The 16,426-nt window shown below is 41.0% G+C and overlaps 1 protein-coding gene across 3 annotated transcripts in view; it reads left to right on the forward strand.

Moving 5' to 3' along the window:
• Nucleotides 1-16,426, forward strand: part of LOC308437186 (uncharacterized protein) — a gene marked incomplete at its 5' end in the record, with an annotated part of 90,919 nt that overhangs the window by 50,891 nt on the left and 23,602 nt on the right. Inside the window, one exon of one of the 3 annotated variants that reach the window (XM_080938243.1) lies at nucleotides 11,777-11,904. The exons of 1 other annotated variant lie outside the window; for it this stretch is intronic. In XM_080938243.1, the coding sequence (XP_080794369.1) occupies nucleotides 11,777-11,802 (26 nt within the window). In that variant the 3' untranslated portion in view covers nucleotides 11,803-11,904. Of the gene's footprint in view, nucleotides 1-1,969; nucleotides 2,076-11,776; nucleotides 11,905-16,426 lie in introns of those variants that run through there. One more of the 3 variants, XM_080938241.1, reaches the window with a different exon arrangement.

Below are 16,426 nucleotides of genomic sequence, written 5' to 3' on the forward strand. Positions count from 1 at the left end.
GTAAAATCGATCGGGTAAGATCGGGAATCAGAAAAGGACCCCAGGCAGAATGGATGCCAGCTATAGTGTTTTGGTCCGCGTTACTCTGCAATTACTTACTAGTATTTCAGAAACAATTTCCTACTGATCACCGCTCTCCATTGTCCCTCAAGGGGGAAAAGTAAGTATATAAATAATAACCCCAAAGTGTCTCAACATACACAAAGTGCTCGCTTTCTTTTTATCTATCTTTTTATCTATCTATGTATCTATCTATCGATCTATCTATCTATCTATCTATCTATCTATCTATCTATCTATCTATCTATTTATTTTTTAAGACTGCATCTATCCCAGAATTTGCAATCCTCTTGATACTGTCTCACAAGTACTGAGTGTGAGTCACCGAGCCCAACAGAACCCAGTGTATACACCCTCTGTCTCTGAAGAAGCTGACTATTCCCACCTCTCGGACCCTCTTTCTTCCTGCCCGCTAAGACCCAGTCATTTCCCGGATCTCCTCCTGTTTCTTTTGTCCTCTCTTTCCTCCTCCATCCGGTCTCCCTTCAGTGCCGGCCCTTGTGGGTCTCACTTCCTGGAGACTTTTGTCCCAGGGTTCCTGTTGACTCATTTTACAGTCTTTCCCTCTAACCATATCTATCCTGGTCGGTCTGACTCTGGCGTGGGAAGATGACTCATACGTTTATATCTAACCCTCCATCCTCTTTAGCAAACTCCACACCCATTACATGACCACATAATGCAATCAGTGTCTTCGTGGGATGTCTTGTGATATCATCAGGTCCCCAAATCCTGTCATCTTTAACAAACTCCACACCCATAATACAACCCTGTGTCTGCTCCAGGTGACCTGTGATATCATCAACCTCCCCCCCCCCCCCGCCTTGAATTCAGAGCCTATCTCTGCCTTCTGAAAGTTCCTCATTGTCTCCACGTAACCGCTGCGTGGTGCACGGCCCAGGCACTACCTTCCCAACCCCCTTGACCCTATTTACTTAGTAACTAACGCACCCACATCACCTGCTCCCGCACCCTACCCCCAGGCACAGTTATCATTATCTCTCCGCTGGAAATACTTAACCGCATTATATAACTTTTGCTCCTTGCTAACTCACCCTCCAGACTGTAGGGAGAAATACTGTTTTAGAATGCAAAAGGTAAGTAACTGAGTACAGTTCTGCCACCAAGCAGAAACTAGAACATTAAGCCCCAACTTCAGGCCGGTCGGCCCTCCCTCTCTTTTCCTACACTGCGCATGCTCCCTCCTGCTGGAGGATTTTTTTTTTTTTTAAACCCCGCTTGCACCAGGCCCTCGGTCCATCCTCTAGGTATGGAGGTGCTGGTGTGCCATTTACATCTTGTGTTCCTGCACACAGAACTTGTTTTCTTTTCCTGTCTTTAATCATGATAACTTCTGACACTCGTGCTTCCAACCCCACAGTGCTGGGATTGCAGGCGTGCACTTCCACTGGCTAGTTTATGTTGTTCCGGGAACCGAACTGGTGTCCCTTGCATGCTAGGCAAACACCCTCAACTGTGCTGTGTCTCTATCACTGCCTCCGAAACGCTTGAAATAATTTCAGCTTCCTGTTAATTTGCATCATTAAAAAAAAATTTCTTCCCCACTAGTCTGCAGGCTAAGAGATGGCAGGGAACATTAGAGGTGATTCGTTGCCTAGCAACAGTGTCTGGCAGGCAATGAGTCGCCGACAAAGATGTTGTAGGGAAACTAAACGCAGGGATAAAGTTCGATCAGAAAGATGTATGCATAGTCTAAAGTTTAAACTAGCCGAAGATGAGGGGACCCTGAGATCGTGCAAGGCCACCAAGAGCCTTGGATGGGTCTAAGGAATGAAGGCAGAGGGGTGGGTTGGGGTGGGGGGGGGAGCTTTCTTATCACCCAGGCTCAGTCACAGAGGATAAGAGCAGCGCAGAGGAGATTTTTAAAACAGATGTTTCTCTTCCACAGGATCACTCGGTTTTGTTACGGAACAAGTGATGATTCAGAGCATCATAGACTGACAATTTTTGTCGTGGTTTTACCCTGATTTCGCAGCAGGGTGAAAGAGAACTCAGACTCTAGAGGTGCTGGGTCGAGGAAGGAGGGGAGAGGTTTCAAAAACTGCAGAAGTCTCTGGATTGTCAACACCCTGCCGGGGATGCCTTTTCGTATGCTGGCTTCTACCATCTTTGCCTCCAAATGTAATAGCACTGTCCCCACTTCCGTAGGGCGACAGAATTCTAGCAACTGAGTAGGGGATCTCAATAACTAGGCAAAAGTGTAATGTTGTACCAGTCACTTCTTCACAGCTGAAATGCATACCTTCTGAGCCCCCAGCTAAGAAAACACCCATTTTGCAAAGGAGATCAAATTTAGGTCATGATGCACTTTCGGGGTTACGGGGGGTTACCACACTGAAACAAGGAATACAGTCTGATCTGGTGCATTGCTTTGAGTATGCTTGGCCCCTGACAAGCCGCACTATTAGGGGGTATGGCTTTGTTTGAATAGGTGTGGCCTTGTTGGAGGAAGTGTGTCCCCATCTATGTTGGATTTGAGGGCTCCTGGTGCTCAAATTTGGCTTAGTGCAGAAGAGATACTCTCTCCTGGTTGCCTTTGGATCAAGACTCTTGTCTGCTTGGACATTGCCATGATCCCGCTGTGATGACAATGGACTGAACCTCTGAACCTGTAAGCCAGAGCCAACGAAATGTCATCCTTCATGAGAGTTGCCTTGGTCTTGGTGTCACTTCACAGCAATGGAAACCCTAACTAAGGCATCTGGATTTAGGACAAAGGAGCCATCGAGAAACACAGTTCACTCAAGAAAGAAACCTGTCCGAGTGATTCATTCAGCATCCCACCCTCAAAGCCACTAACCCCGGGGGAGGGTGGTGACTAGATTTGCATTCTTAAGAAGACAAGCTTGCGGAGGCTCTGATGAAGTCCTGAGTATCTCATGAGCGTCATCTTCCTAGGAGCAAAGGCATTCCAAGCCTTCCTGTTAAATAGTGTAGCTACATACAAGGCAATGTGGAACTGTGGCTTTGTGTATGAAGGTGCTTCCAGGGAGGCCTGGCAGCTGGGGTTTGATTCACCCAGTCCCGCAAGGTAGCGAGAGAGACAACCAGGGAGACCTCAGACACACACATGTGTTGCAACTTGTGTGTGCCCTCTCTTGCATGCACACACACACACAAACACACACACACACACACACACACACACACACACACACACAGAGCTTTTTTGGAACCCTCCTGGTTTCTGATTCCACTAGTGTAATACTCTTTCCAAATATCTACTGCTGATAAAATTACAATAAGCCAGGAACCGTTAATTACAATCACCTCAAATCCTGGTCATTTATAGCATATTTATGTCTCGTTTTAGGCCCAGGAACAGCCCCCTTTTTAGCCTGGCAAGCAAGCCTCCTTCTTTAAGTATTTTCTATTAAATTACACATACATGTATTCATGCAGACGCATATATAAAATATGAGCCCTCTGTAAGGCATAGCTGACTTCTTTTTTCCTTTTCTATGTTGGCGGCTGAAAACCTAAGAAGAAAATTTGTTACCATCTTCCAGCAAGGGTGTTGAATTTCTTGTCATAAATTTTGAATATGAATCTCTCCCCTGGCCCCATCTTGGGTTCTTTGCCCTGTTTTTTTCCCTTAGACTCATTTTTTTCTTCCTATTTGGAATATATTTTATATTACACTGCAGCGTGTGTTTTTATTACTCCTTCCCTGTAAGCCTTAAATCCTTTTCTGAATATAAATAAAATATATAACATTTATAGATAGTTCCTTTCACCCTATGGAGAGCTGCGAAATTATCCAAAGGCAACATATAATTGGTTACCATCAGCACATAAACATTAAAATACTGGTGCTTAATAGTAATTAATTTTTGTGATATTCCATTCTTAAGTATAATTAGATGTTCTTAATATTCAATTTTTAACCTGTGCTCCATTGGAACTGTTAAGATTTTATGATAAAAATTGTCTCTGTTAACTTTCAATAGAAAAATCTTTCAAGGGCTGGAGAGATGGCTCACTGGTTAGCACTGACTGTTCTTCCAAAGGTCCTGAGTTCAAATCCCAGCAACTGCATGGTGGATCACAGCCATTTGTAATGGGATCTGATGCCCTTTTCTGGTGTGTCTGAAGACAGCTACAGTGTACTTATATATAATAAATAGATAAATCTTTATTAAAAGAAAATCTTTCACAATTTTAATACAATTCTGACCCCCAAATTTCAAAATTGCTTTGCAGTACATTAGCCCCATAAGACCTTCTGATCTTGGCTTTCTGCATTCAATGAACTGATATTATGTTTGTTGGATAGGTGTTAGGTGTCTGATACTGTAAGAGATATTGGGAAGATGCAGAGAACATGACCACTATAACCTCTGGCTTCAGAGAACTTGAACCAGACTTCCTACTGGTCTAGTAGGAAGGAGAGTAGAAATTATTCATTGGTCATTTTATTAGTATAATAAAACTAAGTGACAGACTAGATATGACAAATATGTGCAAGACTCATGGCTTTGTAGGCTAACAACAGTAACAACAACAAACAAAAACAAAAACAAATAAATGAAATTTGGTAGTCAGTACAGAGTTCTCTGAGGAGGTGGAGTTCTAATAAGTTTACTCATGATCTAGGGGGAATTACTTCATGAGATGAAGAAGATAATTCAAAGACCTTGAGGAAGACCAGGCCTGCATAACAGGAAGCTTCTCAGTATCTAAGAGACCACAGATGTCAGCACAGACTTCTATGCCCTCTAGGCTTAGATATTTTCAAAACCTACTTTAACAAGCATTTAAAACACTTTTGACCCCACCCCTTCCAGCCCATCGTCAAAAGGTGAGGAGAAAGGATGGCAAATAGGACAAGAGGATGTGGACCTGTTTAGAAGTAGTTCTTTGGGGGCGATTCTAATCTCTTTTGTCAGAATACCAGCAGTTCAGTTCAGTAGTTTCAGGATACCAAACAGAAATCAGCAGTGGTGGCATGATCCAGCAGAAACAGCCAGGCGTCCTCAGAATTGGCAGGAGTCAGCAGGAGTGACCAGCGCCAGATGGAAAGCCAAGAGACGTTCTTTACTGTGCCTCTCTCAATGAAGCAAAAACTTGAGACCAATGAAGTGTTGCAAGTCTAGGTATGCAAGTGCCCCATCACTGTCTGTTGGGTCTTACTTATACACTCTCAAATGTTACATGTCCTCTCATGGATCTTGCTTCAGAGTCTGCATCACATGACAGAACCAGAAATGTCTACTTCAACACCCCATAAAACTATCATTCACAATAGGCAGAGAAAAGATATTCCACAATAAAACCAAATTTAATCAGCATCTATCTATAAATCTAGCTCTACAGAAGATGATAGAAGTAAAACCTCAACCTGAAGAGGTTATCCACACCCAAATAGACACAAGGAACAAATAATCTCAGACTAACAAATGAAAAGAGGGGGAAAAGATCTACCCCACCTCAACAAAATAACAGAGTCAGCAAGAATAGCTGATTGAGAACACTCAATGGCTTTACCTTCCCAATAAAAAAACATAGGCAGATTGGATTAAAAAACAGAAGCCATCTTTCTGCTGTATCCAGGAAATGCTGCTAATCACCATGAGTAGATAACACCATCAGGGTAAAAGGATGGGGGAAGGCATCCCAAGCACATCAACACAAGAGAGAAGCAGATATAGTTATTCTAATATTTGGCAAAATAGAAATTAAACCAAACTACTTCCAAGACATAGAGAAGGGCACTACATGCTCATTAAGAAAAAAAAAAATCCACCAAGAGGATATTGCAACTCTAAACAGATATGCACCAAACATGGGGATGCCCAAATTAATAAACGAAACACTGCTACAGCTAAAAATTACATATTTAGTTCCACACAAGTGATAGTGGCACACTTGAACACCCAACTCTCACCAACAGACGGGCTATCCAGACAAAAGCCAAACAGAAAAGTGGTGGAGTTAAGTAATGTTACAAATTAACTAGACCTAAAATACATTTGGAGGGTGCTTCATGTAAACACAGAGGAATATACTTCTTTTTTAGCACCTCGTGGAACTTTCTCCAAAATTGACCACATACTTGGATGAAAAGCAATTTTCAACAAATACAAGAAAATGGAAATAATGTTCCATCCTGTATGACTGCCATTCATTTAAGCTGGACATCAACAACAGCAGAAACAGCAGAAAGTTTATAAACTCATGAAAGCCGATCAACTCAACACCAAATGAAAAACATGGGTCAAGATAGATAGTAAGAAGGACCTTCAAAGCCTTTTAGAATTGAATAAAAAATGAAACGCAGCATACCTAAACGTATGGGACACAAGGAGCTTCTGAGAGGCAAATTCATAGTATTAAGTGCCAATATAAAGACGTTAGAGAGATCTCTTATTAGTAGTTTAATGGTACACCTGAAAGCTCTAGAACAACAAGAAGAAACTACACCCAAAAGGAGTAGATAGGAATAAATAACCAAACTCAGAGCTGAAATCAATCAAGTAGAAACAAACTAACAAAGGAGAACAATCTGAGAAGCTTAATTTCAGGACAACTGTGTGTGGTTATGTTGAAAGTGGTCAGGATTTCTGCAGAGACTACATGTATGCCTAGGCCCACAAACATTCTCAACTTTACTTACTGGCTAAGTTACCCACATACTCCAGACATGATTTTTGTGTATATTGTATGTTTATGCAATATACATACACTGTATATAAAGAAAATTCTCTCACATACATTTGGAATAGTATAATAACATTCAAGCCAATTCTACCCTGTCAACCGTTTTGTTAATGAGGTTTTCTTGGAAAAAAAAAGAATCAATGAAACAGAGTTGCTTCTTTGAGAAAATCAATAAGATTGATAAACCCTTAGCTAAAGTAACAAAAACACACAAAGAAGATTCAAACTAATGAAATTAAAGACAGAAAGGGGCCATCACAACAGACACTAAGAAAGTCCACAGCACCATAAGGAGATTCTTTAAAAATCTGTACTCTAGCTAGTTAGAAAACCTAAAAGAAATGGACACATTTCTTAATCTATTACCAGTCAAAGTCAAATCGAGATCATATAAGCAACTTAAACAGAGCCATACTTTCTAGTGAAATAAAACCAGTAATTAAAAGTCTCTCAACAAAAATGCCCAGGGCCAAAGGGATTCAGCACAAAATTCTACCAGACCTTCAAAAAAGAAATATACTAACATTCCTCAAATTATTCCATAAAACAGAAACAGAAAGAACAGTGCCTAATTCTTTATATGAGGCTACAATTATCCTGACCCTTAAACCACATAGAGAGTCAATTACAGACCAATTTTCTTATGAACATAGATGCAAAACTTTTCAGTAAAATACCTGCAAACCGAATCCAAGAACATATCAAAAAAAAAAAAAATTACCCTCAATGAGTGTACTGGCTAGTTTTGTGTGTCAAGTTGACACAAGCTGGAGTTACCACAGAGAAAGGAGCCTCCCTTGAGGAAATGCCTCCATGAGATCCAGCTGTAAGGCATTTTTTTTTCAATTAGTGATCCAAGGTGGGAGGGCTGATAGCCCTGGGTTCTATAAGAAAGCAAATTGAGCAAGCCAGAAGAAGCAAGCCAGTAAGCAGCACGCCTCCATGGCCTCTGCATCGACTCCTGCCTCTAAGTTCCTGCTCTGAGTGAGTTCAATTAGAAGTGTAAGCTGAATAAACCCTTTCCTCCCCAACTTGCTTCTTGGTCATAACGTTTGTGCAGGAATAGAAACCTTGACGAGGATAATGATCAAGGAGGTTTCATCCTAGAGATGCAGGGATGGTTCAAAGTTCACAAATTATAATCATAGTGTAATCCACCATAAAACATATGGAAAGACAAACACATGATTGTTTATTAGATGTGGAAAGAGCCTTTAATGAAATCTAGTAACCTTATTACATTTAAAATCCTGGAGAAATTGGAGATATAAAGTTATACCTGAATATAAGAAAGGTGATTTATAGCAAGCCCACAGCCAACATCAACCTAAATGGGGAGATACTCAAAGCAGTTCCAGTGAAATCAGAAATATAACAATGTTGTTCGCTTTCTCTACACCTATTCTACATAGTAATTAAAGCCTTAGATAAAGCAATAAGACTACTGAAAGAGACCAAGGGAATACAGGAAGGAAAGGATTTTGTACATAAAAGGCCCCTAAGAATCTCAACAGAAGGCTGGAGAGATGGCTCAATGGTTAAGAGCACTGACTGTTTTTTTTTTTGAGTTCCTGAGGTCAAATCCCAGGAACCATATGGTGGCTCACAACTGTCTATAATGAGATTTGATGCCCTTTTCTGTTGTGTCTGAAGATAGCTAAAGTGTTCTTGTATATAATAAATAAGTAAATCTAAAAAAAACCCCTACTTCCATCAGAAACTTATACAGCTGACACTTTCAACAAGGTACAGACACAAAATTAACACCCACAAGTCAGTAGCCCTCCAATATACAATTGACAAACATATTGAAATCAGGAAAAACCTTTAAAATGTGTCTTGGGGTAACTATAACTAGGAAAGTGAAAGGCTTTTATAATAAAAAAATGTAAGACGTTGAAGAAAGGAATTGAAGAAGACATCCAAAGACCAAAGATGAAAAGATCTCCCATGCTCATGGGTCAGTAAGATTAATGCTGTGAAAATGGCCACCCTAGCAATCTAGAGATTCGACATAGTTGCCATCAAAGTTCCAACACAATTCTTCACAGAAATGGAAAGGACAACTTTTCAGCTTCTTAAACAAACAACAACAACACACACGTATATACAAATGGGAGAGATAACACATTCCTGAATAATAAAACAACCTCTGGACATATTGTTATTTCCAGTCTCACGTTATACTACACTAACAGAAATGAAAGCATCATGGTATCATTATAGAAACGGACACATCAAACGATGACATAAAATGAAGGACCCAGATAAAAATCTACATGGCTACGGACACCTGATTTTTGACAGATAAGCCAGAATGCACACTGGAGAAGAGACAGAATTTCCAATAAATGGTGCTGGTAAGATGTGAGAGCTACATGTAGGAAGTACATGAAAATAGTTCTATATTTATCATCTTTCGTAAAACAACTCCAAGATGATTCAAAGACCTCAACATAAAACTAGATTTGCTGAACCTGATATGAGAAAAAAGAGGAATAGTTTTGAGATCATTGAGACAGGAAACGTCTTTCCGAACAGAACAGAACACCATTAGCAAAGGCATTAAGATCACCAATTAATAAATGTGCCTTCATGAGACCAAAAAGGTCTATAAGGTAAAGGATGCTGTCATTTGGAAAAGCAATAGGGGCAGCCTACAGAATATGGAAAGATTGTTGCCAACTACACATCTGATGGAAGGTTAATATCACATCTGTGTGTGTATATCTGTAAGTCTGGGTGTGTAGGAGTGTGTGTCTATGTTTGTATCTGAGTGTGCAGGTATGTGTATGTATGTGTGTGTTTGTGTCTACATATGATTTTATGGGTTTTTATTTGTTTTTATTTGCCTGTCTGTTTTCTTAATTTAGAGAAAAAGAATTCAGAGTTGGAAGGATGGGAATGTGAGAAGAAAGAGGAGAGGCAACTGTGATCAGAACGCATTGCATGGAAAATTTATTTTCATAGAAAGACATAAGTTGCATATGCCTTATCAATGATTTGATCTTAAAACATATTGATCTTTGCTACATATTTAATTTACCCAAATGGAATGGAATCTCCCAGTTTTTAATGTAATTTTTAAAATACACATTATATAAAAATATACACATAAGCATTATATATGTAAATAAAAATTTAAATGACATTATAGTATATAATGTTATATATTATAATGTACCATTATTATATACTATATATTATGTATTACATATTGATTTATGTATTATATCACATATTATATATTATATCATGTATTTAAATTATGTATTACACATTATATGTGTGTGTGTGTGTGTGTGTGTGTGTGTACTAAAGGTGTCCCTCTACCTTTGAATATATTCTAGGAATTACATTCAGGTTGCATTCTGGTTGTTAGGTTTTCCTGAAAGTGATTTTTACCTGTGGTTTTATCTTGATATTCCTGAGAGTCTACCATCTTTGGGACGCTGTGGGAGATGTCCTGAGTCACTTTTCCGGGGCCAAACATCTTCCACCTTGATGGAGATGATGTGTAGCATGTTTTTAAGGCTATTTTATTGAGTTTGTATATCTCTACCTCCCTTCCAACCCCCTCTTTATCCCCACCTCCCAACTAGGTAAGAGAGAAAGAAGGTTAGAGGGAAAAAGGGACTTAGACCTCTATAGGCTACTTCCTGCTTATTGGGTTCCTTGGGTCAAATCCCGTCGTCGTCGTCATCGTCGTCATCGTCGTCAGCGGCGGCGTCGGCGGCATCGTCATGATCATCATCATCATCAGAATATCTAGCAGTTCAGCAAAACAGCAATCCAGCAATAGCAAACCCAACTGCAAACACAGAGGCAGAGCGAACCACCAGCAGGGGGACCTACAGCCACCGCTGCAGGCCCTCTACCTGAGGGAAGAAGTTAAAAAAAACAAAAACAAAAACAAAAACCCAACAAAAACAAACAAACAAACAAAGCAAATCCTTGAAATAGGAAGCTTGCATTTCAGTGGTTTAGAAAATGCTCTGGGTAGCTCTTCCTGTATAAATCAACGAATTTAAGATGAGGCTGAAGAACATAAAAAGCTTGTACACCGTTAGATGCTTTTTCGAGCTCCTTTCTTCACAGCTATACGGAAGTCAAACCCCATCCAGACAGCTGTGGCTGAGGTCACCACGCTGTACACAGTACTTAACTCAGCACGTGGCAGAAGATGGTTCACAGCCTTGAAGGTCAGGAACAGTGTTCTTTCTCTCTTACAGCCATGAGAAAGGTTTAGAGGAGTGTCAGTTTTATCATTATCTTGACATAAACTGGAGTCATCTGGTAAGAGGGAACCTCAACTGAATTACCTTCGCCTCATCTTGATTGATGTGAGAGGGCCCACTGTGGGCGGCACCCTCCCCAGGCATGCCATGCTGTTTAAAGAAAGGCAGCTAAGCTGGAGCCAACAAGCCACATTGCTCTAGGTTTCCTTTCCAGGTTCCTGCCTAAATTCAAGTCCTGACTTAATTTAATGATGGGTTGTGAGCTGGAATTGTAAGTCAGTTAAACTTTCCTCCTCAAAGTAGCTTTATCACAGCAACAGAAAGCAACCTAACAAAGACAATGACTGGTCTGAATCACGAAGCTTTGAGAGGTCACTGGGGACTGTAATCTAAGCAAATACATGTTCCTCAAGAGACCATGGTCAACACAGTGGTACTTTGCAGAAGCCTGCTTGCTTTGAGAGTCCTCTCTGATAAACTAACCTTCCCTCAATGGTTAAAGGCTTTGGTGAGCGATAGTTGCCTGCCAATTAAATTAAATACCAGACAATAAAGCAAACTAGATGAACACCCTGTCATCAAAAGTAACACATACACCAGTTTTTCGAAACAGTTTATTTGCTTTCGGATCCGAGAAAATCACTGGACTGGCTGTAGTGTTCTCTCTTAGGGGAAAGACCAAAATCTGAACATGCTTATTTTAAATGTCTCCGGTATATAGACATTATTTTGCTACATTGTTTCCATTCTCCTTTTTTTATGATCACTTTGTGTTTTTATTATTTTTTTTTTTGAAGGTCAATCTCAGGCAGCCTGGCCTTGAACTGCCGTTCTCCCAGCTTCTGACTCAGCGCTTAGATGAGCAGCGTACACCCCACGGTCCAGCTTCATATCCTCTTCCGCTTTACTCCTTGAAAGTTCGTCCTGAAGGCAGCAAGAGAGACCCTGCTCCCTTACAGTTGTAGAGGCAATATATTAACTTAGTGAATCATTAATTATTTTTCACGGTGTCATACGATGTGCAACTCACGCATGTGTGTGCTTGTGTGTGTGGATGTGTGTGGATGCATGGGTGTGCATGTGTGTGTGTGTGTGTATGTGTTTACTTCCATATGTGCATGTATGTGTGTGTGTGTGTATGCTTACCTCTATATGTGCGCATGCTTCTGTGTGTGTTTGTGTGTGTGTGTGTGTATCCAGTGTTGTCCTAGCTACTGGGTTAACTAAACCTACAACTGAACACTATGCTACAAAGCTTCTGTTAGAACACAAACTATGTCATGGATGGGAATAGAGTTATGTAAAGACTCGTCCATAGAGTCTGAGATTAGTCCCAGTCCATTGCACAGGAGATAAAGGTCTACAGGTCAAAGCCCACCCTACCTGTAAATAGAGGAGCTGGTGCCAGGACTTGTGGCTGAAGCTCGGGTTTCCCCACCAGAGTTTCCCGTTTAATCTTGTCTTCCACTGATACTTTCACCATCAAATGCTGTCTCCAGCACAGGTTCTCTAAGCTCTTTGGGCCTCCATTTGCTTTGTCTGCCTACAATTTTGCATAATCTGAAGGAAATATCAACATCAACCCTCTGGCCTTTTTTGTTTGTTTGTTTGTTTAATCTGCCCTCGATAATTTCTACCGATTCTGCAGGTAATGCTGCTAACCCGGAGGCCTGAGGGCTTGGGCTCCCCTCCCAAAGCTTCAGCTACTCCTTACCCATGACCCAGCTCAATCCTGTTCCTGTAGGTCCATTTCAAACCCCTTTCTAGGTCCCCATGTGGGCCACCTATTCGAAGTGAGCAACCTATGGTTCTGATGCACCCGCCCACTCCTGCAGATGAACCCCTGTCCCCAAGAGCTTCTACAGCGAGGGTTCCACAGTGGAGCACAGACTGTGTACTTTTTTTTTTTTTCAGAAGTGTCTATCCCAAGAGCACTTACAGTTCCTGAAGTGAGCACTGAGTGCCTTTTGGGTCTGGCTATGATTGACAACCATTACATTCACTTTGCAGGACTTGCCAGAATTAGCAAACAGAGCATTAGAGAAGCTGAGTGTCTGCTGCGGCGCCACTGCTGCGCGCTGGTAATTTCCCTTTACCTGGGCATCCTTTCTGGGATCTGCAGATCCTTCCTTGTGTGCTTCCTGGATGATGCCCCTTTTATCTCGCTACTCTATGGAACAGAAGCATCTGGAGGTGGATGGAAGTCACTGTTTTCTCAGTGAACCTCATGCTCAACACCTGCTGTTGTGTGTGTGTGTGTGTGTGTGTTTTCTTTTTCTGTAGAAGAGAAACATTGTAAATGTTCATTTAGGTCTGTTACCCTGTGGCTGTGCTGTGATTACATACACCACATCCTAGTTTCCTTTCTGTTGCTGTGATTAAATAACTCCATACACCGCAACATGGAGGAGGAAAGGGTCTATTTGGCTTAGGATTCCAGATTCCAGCCGTCCATTTCAGGGAAGTTAAGGCAGAAATTCAAGCAGCTGTCGTACCACTTCCAGAGTCAAGAGGTACCCTCCCTGTGTCATGCATATTCAACCTACTACATGAGGCTTATGGAGGACAAAATAATTTTATTTATTTATTATTATTAATATTTATTTATTTTTATGTATATGAGTACACTGTAGCTGTCCCCAGACACACCAGAAAAAGGGCACTGGATCTCATTACAGATTGTTGTGAGCCACCATGGGGTTTCTGGGAATTGAACTCAGGACTTCTGGAAGAGTAGTCAGTGCTCTTAACCACTGAGCCATCTCTCCTGCCCCCTTTTTGTTTTTAAAGATTTATTTATTATATATATATATGAGGACACTGTAGCTGTCTCCAGACAAACCAGAAGCAGGCATCAGATCCCATTACATATAGTTGTGAGCTACCATGTAGTTGCTGGGAATTGAACTCAGCACCTTTGGAGGCGCAGTGAGTGCTCTTGACTGCTGAGCCATTGCTCCAGCCCAGGATAAATTTACAAATGGACTTTAATTGCAGAATGTTCTAGTGCCTCAACCCAGGACTGGTGTGGACAACCTAAGGTTTTTATTTTTGTAAGAGAGCACCATCTAGTTGAAAGCTCTGTTGGTGACTGGGCAGTCCCTGAGCATTCTAATCTATGTGTAGAAAGAATAGTGGTCTAGATGTCAGGAGGCTGGGGCTGTACTTTTAGGACCTATAATTTTTACTGCAAAGAATGTTATTTATGTGAATCAGAACCAGACACCCACTTAACTGGTGACAACTTTGACATAAGCAGGAACATGTTATTCCATGGCTATGAAGTGTGGTTGCCATACGTGACAGGTCACAGAGATACCTGAAGTCTATTTTATTTTAAGTTTTAGGTTTCTTCTCAATATAACAATATAACCCATACCATCCACCGACCTTGAAATGTCTTACAGATAAAAGTGTTGTCATTCCAAGTGTCTGAGGCCACCAGCCCTGTGTTCTTTATTACTACTCTTGGATTTTCATTCATAATTTAAGCCCATCCTGACCAGTGGTGTGAGACTGACAGGGCTTCAATTGAGTTACTCCGAGGAAGGATGATATATTGGCCCTCCGTACAAGTTCTTTATAAGAGATGATTCATCCAAACAAACATCAGCCAGTAACCATGTGTCATTTGTCACTGTCCTGGGTTGGGAAATACAGTCATGAAAACAGTCAGGTAAAGAGGATATGGATTTATGGAGCCTATGTTGTGATGGGGACCAGTGACTGAGAGGAGGGCTTTCAACAACAACAACATGTTGACTGAGATACTGAGAAAACCACTTGCCTTTGCTTTGAGGGGTCAGAGGGCTGGGGTGTCAGAGAGCTGCAGAAAGATGGAGAAAAATCCTGGAGGATACATTTCTTATAAATGTATAAGAAATGTTTTTTATAAAACAAATCTTAGTTACATTTCCATCTCTGAGGAAACACTGTGATAAAGGCAACTTAGAAGAGAGAATATTTATTGGGGCTCACAGTTCCACATGGACACAATCATCATTTAAGCCATTGGACAGAAGGGGGTGGGGCATGGACTTTTGAAACATCAGACTCCACCCCCAGTGACACACTGCATTCAACAAGGCCACGCCTCTTAATCCTTCACAAACACTCTCACCAGCTTGGAGCCTATGGGAGCCATTGTTGTTCAAACCACCACAAAGGACAAGCTTGTGTGTTTGGAAGCTAACATTCCGGAACAGCCCTTTTCATCATTGAGAGGCTGATTATTTCAAATCTAGAGGAAGGAAGCTAGAGACATGGAGGATTACACAAACTCATGGCTAATACAGGGACCGGTTAGTGAGTGGGGGTACTTTAAAGCTAAGCTTTAGTCCAGAATGATAATTCTTCTCATTTGGAGATTTTGATGCAGTAAGAATCGCTATTGCTATATGAGCTTTGGTTCTATTCTTGGCACTAAAGCTTTCCTTGAGTCTTGATCTTCTTTTGATGAGACAGAAACAGCACCTACTGTATAAGGCTGTTGGAGGTCAGGTGATACACCTCTGTGCTGTGTACCCAACAAACATGGGGTCATCAGTGCCTTACAGAGGAACTCTTACCCATGCCAAGCTCCTGAAGAGCCCAGGCACAGTTCAAGTGACAGCTGTAAAGAAGGGTGGCAGAAAGGAAGGATTTGTTTATAAATCAGAAAGGATGAGCCATGTTGGTATTTATACCTAAAATGAACACCCAAGGAACAGGCTTCATTCTGCCACACCAGTGAACAGCAACATGCTTCATTATTAAAAACAAGTTAAGGGAGAAATGGCATGGTAACGTGTGTCACTCAAACCACTGGGAACAAGGCAATTATCTTCAGGATATTAAAATAATAGCTGGCATTAAGGATGCTTAAAAACCAAGTCCACTGGAAGAATGAATAATTTATCAGAGTAACTATAAAGATTTCCTTCCTTGACTGTCAGCAAAACCACAGATTGAACTTTAGCCCTAAAATATCAAGAGGCACATTTCTCGGATGAAATGAAAGAGCTACTGGGGTATCTGGCCACAGACTTTCACAGTTTCCATGCTGGCTTATTCCTGAAGCCAGGATACATTTCAGGTCCAGGCACACATGAGTTAGATCTGACTACATTGTAGTTTCTCCTGTTCCTAGGTTCGGTTTTCCTTCTGTATTTCTTTCCAAATGGTGCTCCTTCCGGTTTTGCAATGGGAAGCTAACTTCTGGCTTCCCAATCCTGCTGGCTTATGGGAGAAGATGTGAATGGAGCTCATTATTTTACTCCAAATCCATTGTTTAATTGACAAGAAGCAGGCATCTAAATCGTCTTATAAGCGCAGCAGAAGAGACACATAAATTTAACAATGGGCAGATTGCTACTATTTAGCATTTAACAATGGGTGCTTGTTGCTATTTAGCATATTTATGGAATTTTAGATTCCGAAAGCATTTTAGAAGCCTTTTATTCGTTAAT

This window comes from Micromys minutus (assembly GCF_963924665.1).
Source record: "Micromys minutus genome assembly, chromosome: 25".
Lineage (NCBI taxonomy): Eukaryota > Metazoa > Chordata > Mammalia > Rodentia > Muridae > Micromys > Micromys minutus.